At 45.8% G+C, this 22,285-nt stretch overlaps 1 protein-coding gene and 1 long non-coding RNA gene across 4 annotated transcripts in view; one reads left to right on the top strand and one right to left on the bottom strand.

Moving 5' to 3' along the window:
- Nucleotides 1-22,285, top strand: part of LOC130282298 (uncharacterized) — a 98,485-nt gene that overhangs the window by 9,082 nt on the left and 67,118 nt on the right. Inside the window, exon 2 of the long non-coding RNA XR_008846325.1 lies at nt 6,573-6,670. This is a non-coding gene — a long non-coding RNA (uncharacterized LOC130282298). The remainder of the gene's footprint in view (nt 1-6,572; nt 6,671-22,285) is intronic.
- The window catches only part of ALOX5 (arachidonate 5-lipoxygenase), a 161,252-nt gene continuing 148,983 nt past the window's right edge, over nt 10,017-22,285 (bottom strand). Inside the window, exons 14-15 of one of the 3 annotated variants that reach the window (XM_056530387.1) lie at nt 13,194-13,369; nt 10,017-10,139 (exon numbers count right to left, since the gene is read on the bottom strand). In XM_056530387.1, coding sequence (XP_056386362.1) covers nt 10,043-10,139; nt 13,194-13,369 — 273 coding nt within the window. In that variant the 3' untranslated portion in view covers nt 10,017-10,042. Of the gene's footprint in view, nt 10,140-11,740; nt 13,370-22,285 lie in introns of those variants that run through there. The other 2 variants (XM_056530386.1, XM_056530388.1) reach the window with 2 other exon arrangements.

The raw sequence follows: 22,285 nt of genomic DNA, 5'->3' as shown, positions 1-22,285 counted from the left end.
ACAAGCTGGCACACACAAAGGTGCCCTGGGAATCAGGACGGAGATAGGCCGGCGTCACTGCACCAGGACTAATCACCACTTGTGTAAGGACTTTAAGCTGCAGTCACTTTTTTGTTTGTTCTGAGTTTAAAGGCTGATGTTAAGCCTACTGCTGAGCTGTTATGTTCCTGTTGGTTTTTTGTTTTTGCACCAACATCCTGCTTGTTTGCCTACCATTTGTGCAGCTAATTCCCACACCTGATACTTGTACATCGCAGTGGGTTGCCCTTTCTTCATAGACTGCTGATAGCAGCCGGAGACCCGCCACTAATGGCAGACATCAGTGATCACACTGATGTTCACTATTAACCCTTAGATGCCTTGGTCATTTACCCTACTCCTACAGGCTGGATCGTCACTCCAATGATTCAGCCTGGCAGATCATGGTATGTGAGAACATTTTACAGGGAATGCAATTTAATGATTGCATTTTTTTAAATGATAAATAGGCCCCTTCCCTAATAATAAAAATTAAAATCACCCCATTTTGCTAAACAAAAAAAACAAAAAACATTTTGTATCACTGCAAAATTGTCTGAAATATTCAAATATAAAGGGGCATTTTTCCAAAGTGAACTTGGTTTTTGTTCACTTTAGATTAAAAAGGTTGCGGGCAAAGTGGTGTCCAAGCGCCAAATTTATCAAATGGCGCAGGGATGTTGATGAATGCCTGCTGAACTGCTCTGTTTAAATGTCACACCCAACAAAGAGAGAGAATGCACACACATACAACATTTTGATTAACAAAAGAAAATACTTTATTACAGCACAAATCACAATTTAAAAAAACATAAAATGGGCAAAGCATATAGGCACCAAAAACACATAAATGGACATACGGTAGGTAGAGGGTTGGACACACACAGATATGGTATATAGTGCAGCTGGGTCCTTCACAAATAGGAAAAAAGCCCAAATATGCAAAAATCTAAGACCAGATGAAATGCCCAGCTGTCAAACTAAAGAGTAAATAGCAGGGTGCCAGTCCGTAACCTACCGAGACCCCAACAATAATTTTGCTTGTTAGAATAGCTTCCTCAGGGGGCGTCTGTTAAAATGTCACAGAGCAGTGGCAGGCCATGCAAAAATTGTATTAAAAGTCGCATGGGCCTTGTTGAATTGCCCTGTGATTTCTTCTAAATATGGGCTCTCCGACTTTTTTGCAACTTTTTCTCAGTAAATCAGATCACTTTGTGGTACCAAAAATTAAACGTTCTAAATGAAATGTCACAGGAATAGTCGCACAGAACCAGCGTTCTGTTTTTTTTATTTTTTACTTTCCGAAGTTGGTTTTTGTGACAATTACCTTTTAAACTATAGAGTCGTTTTATAAGATTTGGCTATTCCAATAAGGGTAGATTGATGGTATGTTCACACTGCGGAAATTCTGCTGGTGGAATTGTTATTAATAAGATTCTGCTGCTCTTCCCATTCTGCAGATTTTCCGAAGAAAATTCTGCATGCGGAAAGTACATCTGCACAAAGAATTAACATGTTTATTCTTTGAGAGGAATTCCACTGGTCTGCGTTGCTGTCTCTGAGATGGCGCACCATGGCGGTACCACTGCTGAAGATTATGGCAGAGCCTGCTGCATGTGGACATGCAGCTGGCATAACTCTGACTCTGGCGGAATGTCTGCGATATGAATGTACCCTAACAGCGACAGCCAAGATCTTCCTGGTCTTCGCAGGTCGCAGCTATGTCCCGTCTCAGGTGATCTCAAAACCGAATGACCAGGGAGTCAGGAGTTAGTCTGGCGCAGAGAGGAACCATCAGGCAGCCAAGTAAAATCAATGGATTTATTAGATGCAACGCGTTTCGCTGCGCATGCGCAGCTTCATCAGGCATCTACATCTCTTCTGCTCTTTACCTTGTTGTGTGTGGGCGCACAACCAACTTTGGTAAGCGGCTTGGGAATTACCATCCCCTACCCCCACCTACAAGATCTACTGATCCCGCACATGAGGCGCCTTCCTCCCTCTCTCCCGTCTCAGGTGATGATAGACTGAGCGGCATTGTAATGCATTGAGCCACAGGATTGGTCGCTGGGGCACCATTAATCAAACCGCTAGCCAGCCTATCACTGGCCGAGACGGGACACTACTGCGATTTGCTGACCAGCTTTGTGACACGCTGACCACGGGCAGACCACGAAGAAGATGGCAGCCGGAGCAAGATACCAGGACACCAAGAGAGTGGCAGCAGGTGAGTCCCCTTTGTTATTTTATATTCTCTGCGCCCGGGTGTAATGGGTTAATATTTTTCTAGATTAGATAGCTCCATATTGTCCGGTCTAAAGTCTGTCTCCTTAAGGTTTACTACAATGCAAATGTATTTTTCTGTGTCTCAATAAATTTTTGCATGCACTGAGTCTTACATAGAATGTAAGGGGTTAACATTTTCCTCCCAAATGTCTATTTACACTGTAAAAGCTTTGGTAATATGTCACATGTCCATACCCCTTCAGTCAATGAGGGCTAATGTGGTGCCTTGGGGGGTGAATGGCAGTTGGGGTGTTGCTGTGCGGTATATCAAGGGTGTAATTAACTCTTGTCAATCGTGACACCAGGGTGAGGGTTAATACTGTGATGCTTGGCCTATCGCCACCCTTCCCAAGAGCGATAGGGACTTGAAGAATAAATGCAATGTCCACAACCAGAAGCTTTGCTGAAAACTGTCAGAAACTTTACTGAGTATTTTCTGCAACTGGGATAACAGGAACAGTCCATATAACAGAGTCTATATACAGCGCAGCTGAGATTGACGTATGGTTGGGACTTTTGAAAGTTCTTTAGATTAGTAGGATTTTGTAAGCGCAGATCCGCTGGATTTAGGGGTTTGTTTAGGTCCAGAGGTCTCGCTAGCATAAGCGGGGAAGTTGTAAGAAGAACTCACTGTTAGATTCAGACCGAGGCCGGCAGGCTTTGGCCTAGTAGTTGTCGTTGAAAGTTGCAGAGGTCTGTCCTCATGAAGTGTCAGCAACCTAAGAGAGAGACTATTGGCTGCAACTCCCTTATATGTGCAGGGGCTGGCCGTTTTAGGATTGGTCCATGCCATCTGTCAATCAGCTTTACAAAGGATTATGGGTAATCACATGTTCCATGAACCTCCAAAGGTCCTTTTCCCTACCATAGAGTACTAACCCGAGTCACATGACCTAAGGTCCTTCGACGCTATGCAGGTAAGCATACATATTATATACAGCATTTACATATAATTTAGCAGAATATTAACTATATGAGGGGTGACTAGGGGATGACTAAGGAAGCTGAACCCCACAGTTCCTAGGAACTCTGACTTTGGGGACCCCTAACCAAGGTACAGTATGAAATACGGTACCGTGACACCACACTAAGGTCTGTCCAGATGCACGCCAATCTCCAGGGACAGGAGAGGATCCAAAAAGGACATGTTCAGTCTAGCTCTGCCCCTGGTCAAAGTGCACATGTTCCTGCAGCTCCCTTACCTTCAAAGGGAGTTGTCATTCAACTTCAACATTTTGGCATAAGCATAAAGGTTGCATCCTGTTTAAAGGGGTACTCTGGTGCTTATACATCTTATCCCCTATCCAAAGGATAGGGGATAAGATGCCTGATCGCGGGAGTCCCGCAGCTGGGGACGCCCGTGATCATGCACGCGGCACCCCGTTTGTAATCAGCCCCCGAAGCGTGTTCGCTCCGGGACTGATTACGGTCGACCGCAGGGCCGGCGGCGTGTGAAGTACAGTGGGGAACAAGCCAGGCTACATCAAGAGGGATCACATAACACCCAGGGGAGAGCTAGCCTCTAAGTCTCACAAGAACCACAAGAGAGAAACAAGCCAAGACTTGAATCCTATACTAAATTTCATCCCAAGTGTAGTAAAGAAACAGCTGGGCTATGCCTAGAGGAATCATATAAGCCCTCAGGGTAGACCTAGCCTCTAAGCATAAGACATGCAACAAGGGGGAAGTAAATCAAAATATCAGGGGATCTACAAGTTATATAATATCCAAGTCAAATATCTTTTAATTACTTCTGGACTGTGACAGTGGCAAATTACCAAAATCTTCTCAATCTACAAAGTGTATCTCAAGTGTTTCAAATCTGCATTGTCCCGAAGTGTTATTTCTGTTTTGGATCTATTCTAGAAGTAAAGAACAAGTTGTTTTCTATAAACTCTGGCTTTAGTGGTATTATTTTTCAGAGCCTTGAGTGTGGATTACAGCTTATTTGAAGTAGTGGTTTGTAGGAAATTAAATCAAGATAAAAGATTGCACCACTCCTGTCATGTGATACTACAACCCTCACCATACACTTCAGCCTACATACACAACCCTTCTTCTGGTGTCACAAACTTGACACCAGAACTTAATCCCAATAGCCTGTTTCCTCCATCTATCACAAACTGCTGGTTATGGCTCTTGGAAATAGACTGCAACTCATGGCCCCTATCTCTCTCATAGATAGCCACTCATGACCCCTATCTCAGGTAGACTGCCACCTATGGTCCCTCTTTCTCTCATATACACTGCTGCTCATGGCCCCTGTCAGATTGCGCCCACAGATTTAAGCACATGCCCTCTCCCATCTCTCACATAGGCTGCTGTACAGGGCCTCCCTTCCTTCACAGAGACTACTGCTGTTACGCCGAGCGCTCCGGGTCCCCGCTCCTCCCCGGAGCGCTCGCAGCGTTCTCTCATTCGCAGCGCCCCGGTCAGACCTGCTGACCGGGTGCGCTGCGATATTACTCCCAGCCGGGATGCGATTCGCGATGCGGGACGCGCCCGCTCGCGATGCGCATCTCGGCTCCCGTACCTGACCCGTTCCCCGTCTGTGTTGTCCCGGCGCGCGCGGCCCCGCTCCTTAGGGCGCGCGCGCGCCGGGTCTCTGCCATTTAAAGGGCCGCTGCGCCACTGATTGGCGCAGCAGGCCTAATCAGTATTCTCACCTGTGCACTCCCTACTTATACCTCACTTCCCCTGCACTCCCTCGCCGGATCTTGTTGCCATTGTGCCAGTGAAAGCGTTCCCCTGTGTGTTCCTAGCCTGTGTTCCAGACCTCCTGCCGTTGCCCCTGACTACGATCCTTGCTGCCTGCCCTGACCTTCTGCTACGTCCGACCTTGCTCTTGTCTTCTCCCTTGTACCGCGCCTATCTTCAGCAGTCAGAGAGGTTGAGCCATTGCTGGTGGATACGACCTGGTTGCTACCGCCGCTGCAAGACCATCCCGCTTTGCGGCGGGCTCTGGTGAATACCAGTAGCAACTTAGAACCGGTCCACCAGCACGGTCCACGCCAATCCCTCTCTGGCACAGAGGATCCACCTCCAGCCAGCCGAGTCGTGACAACTGCTTAGGGCTTTCCCTCTCTCACATAGACTGCTGCTCATGCCCTTTCCTCACACTGCCATGTCTTCATGTCCCTTCTTCCTCACAGACCCCTATGTTCCCCCCCATTACCGAGCAACATAGCAGCACTCCTTCTCTGTGGTTATTTTGCAATGTATGCAGGAAAGAAAGAAAGAAAAAAAAATGAACAGTGCTGTCTGGTGCCGTTACCCAAATAATAGGTGGTAAATGATAAAGGAATTTCACTTGCCTGGTTATGTTGGGCTAAGAGCTCAAACATCTATATTAGCATTAGTTAAAGAGGTGCCGTAGCTGGCGCCGACCCGGAGCCATCAGCTAAAGGTCCAACATTGAAGAAACTCTGATCGCCTGAGTGTCCGGAGGGCTGCAAAAGAAAAGGGACGCACACAGCGGGGGTCCCGAAGTAAAATCGCAGACACCGTAGGTAAAACAAACATGTTTTTATTTATTTTTGTTTACTTTTGTTTATTTTTATTTTATTTGTTTTAAATACAGTGTCCATGATTATGCTTCGGGACGCCCACTGCGTGCGGCCCATTAGATATTTCTTTTGCAGTCCTCCAGACGCTCAAGCGATCAATGTTTCTCCTGTTTTACAATGTGCAATATGAAAATAAGAGCTGAACTGAATTATCCTTTCACTGTTTCATTGTTGGCTGGTTTCATATGGCAGTAGTTTGTTCAGTATTTTGCATCAGTATTTGTAAGCAAAAATTAGAAGTGGAACCTATGGACCAATTCCTGGTTTTGTCTTACAAATACTGATGCAAAATATTGAGTTAATATACCCCCACATACCTGGCTACCTAACCTGGCCCACATACCTGGCTTCCTAACTACCTACTTACATACCTGGCTACCTAAATACCTGGCTGCCTAATTACCTACTTACATACCTGGCCACAAAACTACCTACTTACATTCCTGGCTACCTAACTACCTAGCTAACTACCTGGATACCTACATACCTGGATACCTAAAGAGCTAATTACATACCAACCTACATACTTGGCTACCTAAATACCTAGTTACCTACCTACCAACTTGGCTACTTAACTACCTAGCTACCTACATGCCTGGCTACCTACCTTCCTGGCTAGTTACCTACCTACCTATCTGGCTACCTAACTACATAGTTTGCTACCTACCTGGCTATCTACTTATGCAAATGTTCATCCTACAGATGTTAAGAGATGAGTTTTGGATGAAAGAAGCTGTCATGGTGATCTGAGCCGGCTGGAGAAGAAAAGGAAAGAAGATACTGCCGATCAGAAAAGAATTGTAAGTTCCCTAGATGTAACTGTAATCACTTAAATGGTGTATATATCCTGTGTACCAGTGTTTCCCAACCTTTTTTGGGTCGGGGCACACCTCAGAAAAAAAAAGTTTCCGCGGGGCACCGCTACCGAGGTTGCCGAGCAAAAAAAAAAAAAGGGAAAAAATGCACTGCACTATATCTATTTATTAGTGGGTATGTAGTTTAAAGTGCTGCTTTATACAGCAACTCACCAATGACGTCTTCTCTAATTTGTATTGTTGCCTTCTCTTCTCCATCTGGTCCGGGCCATCATCACAATTTCTTCCACACACAATTCTTCACCGTTAAACCTGCAAACAAAGCTATTAGGCTCCGCACTTTTTTTTTTTTTATATGGGTGACAGAGGGGTGTAGAGGAGTGGACATGGGTGACAGAGGGGTGTAGAGGAGTGGACATGGGTGACAGAGGGGTGTAGAGGAGTGGACATGGGTGACAGAGGGGTGTAGAGGAGTGGACATGGGTGACAGAGGGGTGTAGAGGAGTGGACATGGGTGACAGAGGGGTGTAGAGGAGTGGACATGGGTGACAGAGGGGTGTAGAGGAGTGGACATGGGTGACAGAGGGGTGTAGAGGAGTGGACATGGGTGACAGAGGGGTGTAGAGGAGTGGACATGGGTGACAGAGGGGTGTAGAGGAGTGGACATGGGTGACAGAGGGGTGTAGAGGAGTGGACATGGGTGGCAGATGGATGTAGAGGAGTGTACATGGGTGACAGGGGGGTGTAGAGGAGTGTACATGGGTGACAGAGGGGTTTAGAGGAGTTTACATGGGGGACAGAGGGGTGTAGAGGAGTGTACATGGGTGACAGATGGATGCAGAGGAGTGTACATGGGTGACAGAGGGGTGTAGAGGAGTGTACATGGGTGACAGAGGGGTGTAGAGGAGTGTACAGAGGTGTGTAGGGAGGTGTACAAGGGTGACAGGGGCATAGGGGGTGACGGAGGGGTGAACATGAGTGACAAGGATGTGGTCAGAGGGGTGGACAATGGAGAGTGAACATGGGTGACAGAGGGTTGGATGGGGGGGTGGACCTGGGAGAAAGGGGGTCAGAGGGGTGGACAAGGGTGACAAGGGGGTAAAAGAGGGACAGCAGTGACAGAGGGGTGGACTGGGGTGACAAAGGGACAGATGGGTGAACAGGAGAGTGGACATGGGGAACAGGGTGGACTACGGGGGTAGACGGGGGGGGGGGGTAAACATGATGGACAGGGGAGTGGACAAGGCGGACATGGATGAGAGGGGGGGTGGACATGGGTGATGGGAATGATAGGAGGGTGGACAGGGGTGACAGGAGGGTGGACAGGGGTGACAGGGATGATGGGAGGGTGGACATGGGTGACGGGGGGTGGACATGGGTGACGGGGGGGGGTGGACATGGGTGATGGGAATGATAGGAGGGTGGACAGGGGTGACAGGAGGGGTGACGGGTGACAGGGATGATGGGGGGTGGACATGGGTGACGGGGGGTGGACATGGGTGACGGGGGGTGGACATGGGTGACGGGGGGTGGACATGGGTGACGGGGGGTGGACATGGGTGACAGGGGGTGGACATGGGTGACGGGGAGGGGGGTGGACATGGGTGACGGGGGTGGACATGGGTGACGGGGGGGTGGACATGGGTGACGGGGGGGTGGATATGGGTGATGGGGGGGGTGGATATGGGTGATGGGGGGGGTGGACATGGGTGATGGAGGGGGTGGACATGGGTGACGGGGGGAGGGGGTGGACATGGGTGACGGGGGGTGTGGATATGGGTGTCGGGGGGGGGGGTGGACATGGGTGACGGGGGTGGTGGACATGGGTGATGGGGGGGGGTGGACATGGGTGACGGGGGGTGGTGGACATGGGTGACGGGGGGAGGGGGCGGACATGGGTGACGGGGGGGGGTGGATATGGGTGTCGGGGGGGTGGTGGACATAGGTGATGGGAATGATAGGAGGGTGGACAGGGGTGACAGGAGGGGGGACAGGGATGATGGGGGGTGGACATGGGTGACGGGGGGTGGACATGGGTGACAGGGGGTGGACATGGGTGACGGGGAGGGGGGTGGACATGGGTGACGGGGGGGGGTTGGACATGGGTGACGGGGGGGGGGGGTGGAACTGGGTGACGGGGGGGGATGGACATGGGTGATGGGGGGGGTGGTGGACATGGGTGACGGGGGGAGGGGGTGGACATGGGTGACGGGGGGGAGGGGGTGGACATGGGTGACGGGGGGGGGGTGGATATGGGTGACAGGGATGGACAGGGAGGTGGAAAAGGCGGACATGGATGACAGGGGCGTGGACATGAGTGACAGGGGGGTAGAGGGTGGACCTGGGTGATGGGGGGGGTTTGGACAGGGTTGAGAAGGGGTAACAGAGGGGTGGAAAGGGTACGATACCTTAAGCAAGCCGGCCCGCGCAGCTTGCAGGTCCACGGCAGGCACGGGAATCCAGCGTAGCTGAAGCTTGTTCCGCCCCAGGGCACCATTTTCGGCTCACTGCACTGCAAGGTAGAAGGGGAGGGGGACGCAGGGGGGAGGGGGACACAGGGGGGAGAGGGATGCAGTAGGATGCAGGGGACGCAGGGGGGAGGAGGACGCTTTGCGCGCAGTGCTCACGCAGGCTTCCCTTCTCCCCTGTGCCGCCAGTCACAAGTCAGGGCGGGATATTAAAAAAATTAAAAAAATCACAGCAAAATCCCGCGGCACTGTGGTTGGGAATCACTGCTGTGTACAGATGGTATCTACCTCTATATGGTCCTGTATATAATCACTTTTATGGTATACTGATCCTGTGTATAGCTGATATCTACTGCCATGTGGTCCTGTATATAATCCCTTATATGGTATACAGATCCTGTGCACAGCTGGTATCTACCGCCATATGATCATGTATATAATCACTTATATGGTATACAGATCCTGTGTATAGCTGGTATTTACCTCTGTATGGTCCTGTATATAATCATTTATATTGTATACAGATCCTGTGTACAGCTGGTATTTACCACTATATGGGCACTGTATGAGGGAATACTGGTCTGTGTTTAGTGGTTTTATTCAGTACAGTATGGCAGTATTATCCAGTTATTGGGAGGTGTTATACATTCCCTCCTTGTATAAAATATATATTAAGGAATATTGCACCCACCACCCGGCAAGTTATCAAGAATATTAGAAATTACATGGGAGTTCCATGCCCTGATTTGCAATCTTTTTGCAAGATTTTGAAACAGTATATTATTTGTTTGTAATTGTTTCCTCCTTTGTATATTTGTTACCATTAATCACAATGAGCTCAGTTATAAGTAAATGTATTACAGATACGATTTCAGGGACACTGGTTGCTTTATATGTAAAGGGAACCTGTTACATTGCACATGTAGACTGATGTTTCCATGCTTAGCAGGCCCGCGGGTGATCCTGTCGTTGAGTGACACTGGGCCCTTAAGAATAGAAAAAGCAGATATTTTAATTACAGTTACAAGTTATACTAAATCTGTTTTGTACCAAAGATACATATCAATCTGCTCAGCTCTTCCTGCCCTGCGGCCAATAGATGAGATAGCATTTTTAGGATGACAGGTTCCTGTTAAGCGGTATTACAGATATGTACAGATTGCTGCATTTGAATTGAGTTATAAAGAAGATGCCATTAGAGCCTGCCCTGAAAAAGAACACTGTACTAAGACTGGCGTTTCATATGCCAATCTTATATCAAAGGCGAGCTCTGTCATCTGTGCAGAAGTTATTAAAATGTGAACTCCTCTCAATTAATCCGGGGAATCAGACGTTGCCCACGTGGCAGCCTATAAGGACATATGTGGCGGAAAAAATTGATCCCCCTGGATAAGTGTCTTATCGCATGGGGTCCGACTGCTGGGACCCCCACAATCTCCTGTACAGGGCCTTGGCTCAGCCCTTGCTCTGCTCCTGTAATGACGCATCGCATCCAGCATAGTAGCTGGTCAAAACACGCCCCCTCATCTCTATGGGAGAGGCAGAGACATGCAAATTCAGTGTCTTCTCCTCTCCCATAGAGATTAATGGAGTGGGCGTGTTTTGTACAGCTTTCCAGCTGGGTACAACACGCGCATTAGAGGAGCAGAGCTAGAGCCATGACAGGCCCCTGAAAAGGAGATAACTGGGTGACCCAGCGGTCGGATCCCCAGCGGGCAGACACTTTTCCCCTATCCTGAGGATTGGGGAGTTTATTTCTGTCGCAGATCTTCTTTAAAAATCTACTCTAGCTGAGAGTTGGCATAATTTTCAACTACAATTTATTGTTAGCAGTTGTAAATTGTAGTAAACTCGACATGGGGAGACCACACCCCCATTCAGAAAGCCCCACCTGTTTGTGTAAAGTTCTGCCCACTTTGCGAGTGGGGTGCAGATAAGGAAAAAGTTTCAAAATAGAAGTTTGTACAAACATGTATGCCTTGTTCCTGTTGTTTGCCAGGCGCACACTTTGATAACCCCCAATATGTATATTGCAAGGCTGAAGATACCGTGAGAAAGTGGGCAAATACCAAACTGAGCAAGGTCTAGGTAAGCAAGAAGTGCATCATTTATGCAACATACCAGAGGAAATTATTCTAAAGGCTACCGTGCATCTACAGTATATACTGAAGAACTCGTGCACATCCTTTTAAGTTCATTCCAACAGTTGTTGTTATCATTGCACACCCAGGACTTAATAGGGTTAACTGATGAATTCACAGCAATATATAGTAAATTATCTAATAGTAAGTGAGTAGGAAAAAAGTCTGCTCATAATGGGGTGCCAGGTTGTAGTTACGTAGCTGTGGGGCTCACAGAGGCAGGTGTCTAAAGGACCCAAGGTCTCTTTGCCGCATACAGTACAACCCTACCAGTATTGTAAGCAGGAGGGCTCAGGTGCTTCAAGTTACGGTATACCGCTAACGTATTGCTAACAGATGTAACTTTTCTATGATAAGAAGAGAATTCATTCATAAAAGGGGGTTTCTAAATAGATACAAAAATAATTGATACAAAACTATAGAGGAACCTCCACCATAAAAGAATTGCAGACTGACAAAATATTTTACTGAAATTTTTTATTCCAAGTTAAATTCAACATACAGCATATAAAGATAATTTAAAAAAAGATAAAATACAGAATGTTATTTTTCTTTTCTGACCATATCTTCTTGAGGAGCATGTAATTGTTTCCACGGAACATTGTGCAATGTGATTTCATGAAGCAACATAAAGCTGTAAAGCTTTTGCCTTATAACAAGTACAGTGGTCCCTCAACATATGATGGTAATTGGTTCCAAATGGACCATCGTTTGTCGAAACCATCGTATGTTGAGGGATTCATACCATGGATTATACTCATGTGTCCCTGCCGCTCCCGCCCGTCTGTTCGTCGCTCCTCTGCTGTGGTATTACTACTTCGCCGCTGCCCTGTGCCGTCATTCTTCGTCGCCGTCATCACGTCGCCACTCATGCTGCCCCTATTGGACGACGGGGCCGAGTGAGCGGCGACAGGATGACGGCGACAAAGAGTGACGGCGCAGGGCAGCTGCAGCAGAGGAGCGGTGAAATGACGGGCCAGAGCGGTGGTGACATAAAAGTCTAAATGAAAAGAACAAATGGAAAAACCAGCGCTCGGAGGCAGTATAAAACATAATAATAATCAAACCAAAATATTGTAGATTGTCACTGTGATAAACTTACTTCACTAGGGGAGATGTGTAGGTACAGTTACCTTTCACATCATCCCCTTCCAGGAGAGTATGACAAAAAGGCCCGGAGGTCCGTGGATAGATAGGGTAGGGCTTATTGCGACGCGTTTCGGAGGGCTTACAGGATCGCCTCCTTCCTCAGGCATATATCGATTTCTGTTTTATCTATTATAAAAGTCTAAATCAGTGGGTATAAACGGCTATCTGTTGGCAGCTGAAGCAGTCAGCGCTGCTGGATAGCCGTTCTTGTGATGGCCCCGACTTTTGCGATGGCCCCGACACACAGAAGCATTGTATGTTGAAATGATCATATGTCGGGCCATCGTATATTGGAGGACTACTGTAACCTGTTATATATGTGTAGTACCATTTTTGTTGTAATATAACCCATGTATGTGGGTCTTTGACAAGATTTACATTTTATTGCAATACATCGATACTAGTTAAAATCTACCATCATCAATATTTTATGTGTTCCCAATGCACAAAGCCGAGTTTTATGTAGTACAGTTCAGTTTTAATTTGGAACAATGTGTTGTGTTATCGGTATATATTTGATATGTTGTTTATGATCTTCATAGGGCTGTATAGTAATCTTAAGTCAGTAAGTTAGCTATGTAGTTTGAAACTTTAATGCAGTTAGCTCACCTATGCACCAGTACTGCAAATTAAAGTTAATAAAGCAAATAAAATTCTGCAGTGGTCAGATAACTGTTATCTTTAAGTTTTAGTTACACAAGCATTTGTGTTTTACATTGCTGATCCAGCAGGTATCTTCAGTAAACTTACACAGCAACACTGTTAGGGATCTTGTCTGGAGACAGGTAATAATATGGTAGCTTCTTATTCTTGTTGCGGTCAAGGATGAAACTGGTGATGTCTTCAAGGTTCTTACTGAATTTGGCAATTGCTTGTTTTACTGGTTTTTCAACAAAATGTTCATCAGGATACATTCCTAGAAACAACTAGATAAAAAGCGTGGTATAAGATAAACAATAGTAAAGGGCTTTTTCCAGAAATAGTGGGGAAATAGAATGGTGACACATATATATATATATATATATATATATATATATATATATATATATATATATATATATATATAGCAAATGGAGACACAGCAGCACTTCCAAGTGGTGATTAATTAGTGGCTTTATTAATCACAGAGTGAATATGCGACGTTTCGGCCACCTCTCTTCACCAAGCTTGATGAAGGCCACGAGAGGTGGCCGAAACGTCGCATATTCACTCTGTGATTAATAAAGCCACTAATTAATCACCACTTGGAAGTGCTGCTGTGTCTCCATTTGCTGTATACCTTTGGAATCCGTGGCCAGGATTCAACCACCGCTTTGCACTCCATCACCAATACTTGAGTGCTGCTCCACCTGCTGGAATGTGTATATATATATATATATATATATATATATATATATATACATACATACATTCCAGCAGGTGGAGCAGCACTCAAGTATTGGTGATGGAGTGCAAAGCGGTGGTTGAATCCTGGCCACAGATTCCAAAGGTATACAGCAAATGGAGACACAGCAGCACTTCCAAGTGGTGATTAATTAGTGGCTTTATTAATCACAGAGTGAATATGCGACGTTTCGGCCACCTCTCGTGGCCTTCATCATGCTTGGTGAAGAGAGGTGGCCGAAACATTGCATATTCACTCTGTGATTAATAAAGCCACTAATTAATCACCACTTGGAAGTGCTGCTGTGTCTCCATTTGCTGTATACCTTTGAAATCCGTGGCCAGGATTCAACCACCGCTTTGCACTCCATCACCAATACTTGAGTGCTGCTCCACCTGCTGGAATGTGTATATATATATATATATATATATGTATGTAGCTTGTGGGAGCAAACATTACCATTTTGTACTCCAACTGTGTGATCACTAATGTGAAATATGTAGTAACTTTAGTGAAACAGTTTTTATTGTAAAATTGTCTTTATATTCTTAAAAGAGAACCAGTGGACAATAAAAAAATAAATTAAAATAAAATAAAAAGTAAAGATGTTGCTGTCATTAAATAGCTCAGGGTGCTCTGATCTCAAGCCTTTTTATTTATTTTTTATTTTTTTACAGTTTATTGATAGTTCTCCCTTTTCCTGAGATTTTTAGGTTTTTAGTTTGCCTGACAATTCAGGGAATCAGTCAAATGGGCATGGACATTATTTGAATAATAGAAGTGACAAGTGATCATGTTACTGATGGGATTATACAGTCAGGGGGTGTAAATGTTGTACATTGTGGGGTGTGTATGCCTAATCCTCCCTGACTAAATATATTACAAACTTGGCACTGCTGGTGAATTAGAAGATATTTATTTTGACAATCCATAACATCACAAAAATTGACGTTTCGGTCTTATCCGGACCTTTATCAGAATTATACTAAACAAAATTGAAAAAATGAAGAAAATAAGAAATCAGGACATGGATGTCAAGATATACAAGATATATACTTAGTGCATATACATGGTGGTAGTAGTAGTAGTACATATTTACATCTTATTCGCATAATGTACACAATAGGTATAGGAAATATACTAGAAAGGATTATGATAATATGCTCCTAGGTGGGAACATAAATTATATAATATCTTAATGGTACATCAGGCATTTATTAATTATGGAGCAATATATATAGGAACCGGTGGTTCAGTAATGTGTCAGATAATAAGTAACACTTGCAGCAACAAAATTATATCAAAAGGATAACATAATATCAACAGGTATTCCGATTGAGGAAGAAAGCAGGAACCTTCATGTATATATTTCATATATAATATCCATAGTAACTTACATAGTGGCTGAATAGTGGCTCTCTAGGATAATAGGTACATAAAAAACAAGGGACAGCCATGGGGTCCAATGTGGCGCCCCTATATGGGAACACATATATGGCATATTTTGAGGAACATTTTGTATATACCAATGAGTTATTCACATGCCATGCAAAAGTCTGGAAAAGGTACATAGATGATGTGTTCTGCATATGAGGTGGCCCATTGGAATCCCTACTCACTTTTCATAACCATCTGAATTCTATCTGGCCCAAGCTATAATTCAGAATCCATTATAGCTCAGAGTCAGTCATTTCCTAGACACTAAGAGTTCAGATAGATTCCTCAGGCTATCTACACACAGACCTTTACACTAAACCTACAGATCGGAATAATCTTTTACATTTCTCAAGTTTCCAACCCCGCAAGCTACTCTACGGTCATTGCCAATCTCACAATTTTAGTAAATAGAATTGTATCTGATACTGAACAACGTACTGCACTCCTACAGAATATGTCCACTAAATTCCACCATAGAGGATATCCTGAACATATTGTTAGGGGTCACGGCAGTTGGTGGATCCTCTGGGCCTGTGTGGATGGAGATGTGAGCCGTGCCAGGGAGTGGAGTTTAAGGTGCCGCTGGTTTTCACCAGAGCCCGCCGCAAAGCGGGATGGTCTTGCTGCGGCAGATGGCACCAAGGTTGCTACCCCTGGCACGACTCGTCCACACAGGTAGCTGGGTGGGTGATGTGGCACAGAAGGTGACTGGCAAGACGTGGCAAGATGGCAGACGGACAGGGCAGGAACACAGGGATAGGATGGGAACAAGGGACAGGTGTACAGTAGCTGAGACACTGGACTAGGCAATCGCAATTGGACTTCACAATGGCATAGACTACCAAAGATCCGGCAGGGAAACCAGGGAGGAGCAGATACTTATGGACCAGAGTACAAGTGCAGGCACTTTAGTTAATTGGGTACTGGCCCTTTAAGACAGAGACCTCCGGTGCGCACGCGCACCCTAAAAGGTGGAAGCACGTGCGCCGGGGCTGCAGGGACACCAGGAAGCAGAAACTGAGGACTGTGAGTAACGGGCTGAGACTCGCATGCGGGCGCATCTCATGATGCGAATCTCAGCCCCGCCGACAGCGGGGACAGAGTATGCTCACGGCCGGTGAGTCAGGCTGGAGCGTAGGCGTAAAAGTACCCCCCCTTTGGTCTCCCCCTCTTCTTTGGAACTCAAAGAGTTCCCTACTACATTAGACCAGGGGGTTTCAGGAATGGGCAAAGGCTGTAAGGAACTTGCAGGCTTCTGTTGAGGAGTCTTCCGTCTTTTAAGGGGACCAACAGGCAAGGAAGAATGTCCAAAATTCAAGACTTTACATCTGACAGAAGACTACACAGGAGGAACAAGACAGTGATCATGGCAATATAGTCCCCAACAAGTGATTTCTCTGGTCTTCCAGTCGAGATGTGGAGAATGGCGTTGAAACCAAGGAAGACCAAGAAGAAGCTCTGAAGTACACCATGGTAGTACATAGAATAACATTTTCTCCCTATGCAAATTTCCTACATGCATTTCGAGGGGTTCCGTGCGAAATTGCACCATACAGTTCAGATTTTGTCCATTTACAGAAGAGATGTGGAAGTGCTTGGTAAGACGAGACACTGGAAGACGGTATTTATGGACCAGGGAGGCACCAATGAAGTTACCAGCGGACCTGGAGTTCTAAAGAGCAGAAGCAATGAAAGAAGTCCTGGGAGAGGTGAACACTTGAACCGGGGTGGTCAAGCGAGAAGAGGAAATATTCACACCAAGGGATGCCACTCCAACTTGACCAAGATGAGGGCGTTCTTCCAGACGTGAAGGACGTACAGAGCAGTCTTTGAGAAAGACTGCTCTGAGAAAGCTCTTTGAGAAAGACAATTCTCATTGTGTCAACGGGATCATTCCTGTTGCGTTAAGCGAAAATGGTCCACTTCCTTAGCCTCCACGGCAGGAGGCAAAGTAGATAGTAGAGGTGGCTGTTGAAACACGGGTGCCAGTCGGTAATTGCTGTGTTCGGGCAGGTTCTATTTCCAAAAGAAGTTCTTCCTGCCTCTCGGCAAAACATACATCAATACGGGTGGCCAAATAGATAAGTTCGCTCAGGTTATTTGGAGAATCTCGTGCAGCGAGAGCATCCTTGATTCGAGGGAAAAGTCCTTTTTTAAAGGTAGCACACAAGGCCTCGTCGTTCTGAGGCAAGAGTGCGGAACTGAACCACGTAGTCACCAACAGGGGAGTTACCTTGGCAGAGGTTCAGTAGAGCCGTCTCGGCAGAGGAGGCTCATGCAGGTTCTTCAAAAGCATTATGGAATTCTGTAAGGAATGCTGACAGGTTCAAGGAGATCAAATCTTTACGGTCTTAGAGAGGAGTACCCCAGGCCAGGGCTTTTCTGGAGATTAGACGTAAGACAAATGCCACTTTAGCACGCTCCGTCGGGAACAGATCCGCCATGAGTTCAAGAAGGACTGAACACTGTGCCACAAAGCTTGGGGTCTCTGTCATACTTAGAAGGCAAGGACAAACAAAGCTTGGTCCCAGGAGAAGCTGCAGGCACAGGAGGAGGCTCAGGAACAGGTGGTTGCTGCTGTTGTTGCTGCTGCGCAGTAAGGAGCTGTTGCATCATGGCTGTAAGTTGGTTCAGTTGTTGCGCCTGATGGGCTAACTGCTGTGACTCCTGGGCCATGAAGGTGGAAAGATCCGAGACATCTGGCAAAGGCACCCCAGCGGGATCCATGGCCGGATCTTACTGTTAGGGGTCAAAGCAGGTGGTGGATCCTCTGGGCCTGTGTGGATGGAGACGTGAGTCTTGCCAGGGAGCTGAGTCTAAGGTGCCGCTGGTTTTCACCAGAGCCCGCCGCAAAGTGGGATGGTCTTGCTGCGGCAGACGGCACCCAGGTCACTAGCCCTGGCATGTAGCTGGGTGGGTGGCGTGGCACAGAAGGTGGCAAGATGGCAGACAGACAGGGCAGGAACACAGGTACAATATAGGATGGGAGCAAGGGACAGGTATACAGTAGCTGAGACACTGGACTAAGCAATCGCAATGGGATTTCACAATGGCATAGACTACCAAAGATCCGGCAGGGAAACCAGGGAGGAGCAGATACTTATGGACCAGGGTACAAGTGCAGGCACTTTAATTAATTGGGTACTGGCCCTTTAAGAGTAAGAGCTCTGGCGCGTGCGCGCGCACCCTAGAATGCGGAGGCACACGCGCCGGAGCTGCAGGGACACCAGGAAGCAGACACTGAGGACGGTGAGTGACGGGCTGAGACTCGCATGCAGGCGCGTTCCGCGATGCGAATCTCAGCCCCGCCGACAGCGGGGACAGAGAACTCTCACGGCCGGCGAGTCTGGCCGGAGTGCAGGCGTAAAACATATATTAGGGAACCAAGACGCAAAAAAACTAGTCAGAACAGAATTCCATTGGTACACCTGTATCATCCATTCGCCTACAAGATACACGGGATCATACGCAAACATTGGCCTATATTAAGACAAGCATATCCTAATGTCCTTGAGTTTAAAAATCAGTTTTTGCCCTGCTTCAAGAGACCGCCTAACCTTTAGAGACAAATTAGACAAGGCAGACATTGGGACTGAATCCAAACTACGCCAATTGAGCCTCCAGACACCGAAAATGGGTACTTTCCCATGTTTGCATTGTGCTCAATGCAATAGTGTAACGATAGGTGAAAAATTTACACATCCCCTTCACAGGTAAATCCTTTGACATCAAAGGCTTCTTTACGTGTGACACCTCATTTGTGGTCTATCTAATAAAATGTCCGGGGGGCCTTGCCTACGTGGGGGAAACCACACAACACATATGTGACCGTATTTCACAGCACAAATCGACAATAAGAAGAAAAAACCTTCTACTCCCGATACCGCACATTTTCCATACAGCTGGACATTCAGTAGCCCAACTCAGATTTCAAGTTCTAGAGCATGTTCGGAGATCTAGGAGGTGAGGAGATAGGGTCAAACTGCTGAAAACCAGAGAAGCCTTTTGGATTCATATACTTCAAACCTTAGAGCCTAGGGCCTTAATAGGGAGTATGACATTTTGCAATTATGCCTTATGATTGATGGAGGATCATTTTTGCAATGATTCTTTTCTCCACATAGGCCACCTAATACCGGGATTGATGGAGGATATCTTTTCTTCACTGGATCCTTTTATACCTTGTTCCATCATTTAGCTCTTGATTCCTTCCTATTTCTCCCATATAACATCTCTTATTTCTCGACAACTTTCCCTTTATTTTCCTCTCTATACCTCTTGATTTCCTCTCTAATTCCTTATTTTATGCATTCTGTTTGTTCCCTTTTCCTTCAATTATCCACTTTAGCCCCCTTAATATCTTCATTTCATTTATCACCCCTTTTACTTTCTTGTTCATCAGTTATTCCCTTTTTCTCATCTCAATTCATTTTATGTTCCTACACCTTTATTTACCCTATATGTTCCATATGCATTGTATTCTATTCTATTTTTCTCTACATCCACTATTCTCATACTCATCCCATTGATTTCTACTATCTTTTACTCCTGTATCCTAATCTATACATATCTTCTCCCTGCTTCCTCTATTCTATAACTATTTTCGATTTTCCATTAGTATAACGCAATCTGCGTTCTACTTCCTCATTCTATTGGTCCAGGACTGCACACCAGTGCTTTGGAACGCATCCAGTGATGCGCATTCCCCAGTTTCTCATAGACCGCTATAGTGACTTCGGTCACTACACATGGCAATTTTTTTCTTAATATCCCCTATGCACCAGTTCTGCTAAGTATGTGCCATTGACTTACTCCTACCTTATACTTATACTCCTACTTACTCCTACCTAATGTTTTACTGCTCTCTCAGTTTGAATCCTTGACACCCCTTCCCAGCAGTATTTTTATGTACCTAATATCCTAGAGAGCCACTAAGTGAGTTACTATGGATATTGCATATGAAATATATAGATGAAGGTTCCTACTTTCTTCCTCAATCAGAACTAAGTATATCAATGACCCATTCCTTAGTAAAAATAATTTCTACTGAGGAAAGGGTCATTGATATACTTAGTACCCTGAAAGGCGTCTAGAACCTCCTAAAATAAAAATAAAATAAAAAAATAAACACTTTGAGAACGCACTACTGCCATCTGAGCTATCTATCGGCACATACCGACAATCTTTCAATAGCTGGACATATTCATTGCTTCCCAACAGCCGCAGCTCTCATCAAACCAGCCCACTGTCTCACCATTGATGTCAGATGCCAAAGAACGCCACAAGGTCCAAATTCCGCAAATCTGCAAGTAACATCTACTTCCATCCCAGTGGCATTCTTCGAGTCTGTGGCAGGCAGACCAGCCGCCGAAGCGCACGCCAGCGCTCTCTTACAGCGCTTGAAGACCGCGTCAAGGACGGGTGCTTGCCCGCACCAATCAGCTTGGACCTTATCTACACCATAATACATCTGGCTGGTAAATATATACCTTTACTGGTGTTATCTTTTTATGGACTTGAGCTCCTTTATTCTAACTATTCAAGTGTGCGGACTGTGACTACAAATGCTATAAAGAACTAGCCAATGCCGCATTAGCAAATGTCGGATTATTGAATGTTTTGCAGTGGTGTGATTATTGTAATGGTTTTTATCATTAAGATCTATTTACCTCCTCACAAGGGCCCTGTGTTAGGAGAGTAGAATGTACATTGTATTTTAATAAATCTTTCCATGCTTTTTTTTCCACAAAATTGAAGCACGGTTCATTCATTTAATTTTATTACACCATCATATATCAGTTTATCTGATCTTGTCCTCGAGGTTCATGGTTGTCATTTTCTTTATTTTCTATACCGATTGTGTACATTATGCGAATAAGATGTAAATATGTACTACTACTATGTATATACACTATGTATATATCTTGTATATCACTTTGTATACACATGTATATCTTGACATCCATGTCCTGATTTCTTATTTACTTTTATTTTTTTAATTTTGTTTAGTATAATTCTGAGGAAGGTCCGGATTGGTCCAAAACGTACATTTTTGTGATGTTATCTACTGTCAAAATAAATATCTTCTAATTCACCAGCATATGAGTGCCAAGTTTGTAATATATTTATAACGAGGATTGGGATTCCTACTTGGGCACCATTCCAGAGGGAGTGCCATATCTACTATTTACTAAAACTCCTTGACTGTTATCCTTCCTAACATTATGAAAATTAAGTTCACGCCCATCTGACTGATTCCCTGAATTGTCAGACAAACTGTAAACTCTTATATCATGGGAATGAAAGGACGTACACATATAAAGAAACGTAAAAAAAATTTGTGCTCAGGGAACCCCAAGCTTTTTAATGATAATACAATCTTATTTTTTGGGGATGCCCATAGGCTCTTTTTAACCCCTTAAGGACACAGCCCTTTTTCACCTTAAGGAATGAGCCCTTTTTCGCAATTCTGACCACCGTCGCTTTATGCATTAACCTCTTCAGGACACAGGGTGTATGGATACGCCCTGCATTCCGAGTCCTTAAGGACCAAGGGCATATCCATACGCCCGTGGGAAATCCGGTCCCCACCGCTAGCCGGTTGGGGACCGGAGCTGGATGCCTGCTGAAATCATTCAGCAGGCACCCTGGCACATCGCCCAGGGGGGTCCTGAGACCCCCCCATGTCGGCGATCGGAGAAAATTGCATGTCAATTCAGACATGCGATTTTCTCCAATTCCGGGCTGATCGGGTCTCTGGTGACCCGATCACCCGGAAAATAGGGCTGATCGGAGTTGTCAGCAACAGCCCCGATCAGCCTAAAGGATAGGAGTGAGGTTGCAAAGCTGCGATCTACTCCTATCCCCTGGCATTAGTCAGAACGGAGTTCTGACCAATGGCAGCGCAGGACAGGGGGTTGCCATGGCAACCCCCCGTTCTGCCCACCCCTGGATGTCGAGGGGCTCTGGAAAGAAGATGGAGGCCGTACCTGCAGGAGAAGATGCCTGAGGACCTGGGATC

Source organism: Hyla sarda, chromosome 7 (genome assembly GCF_029499605.1).
Source record: "Hyla sarda isolate aHylSar1 chromosome 7, aHylSar1.hap1, whole genome shotgun sequence".
Lineage (NCBI taxonomy): Eukaryota > Metazoa > Chordata > Amphibia > Anura > Hylidae > Hyla > Hyla sarda.
The sequence above is the reverse complement of the archived record's forward strand: the minus strand, read 5'-3'. Positions and strand labels throughout refer to the sequence as shown.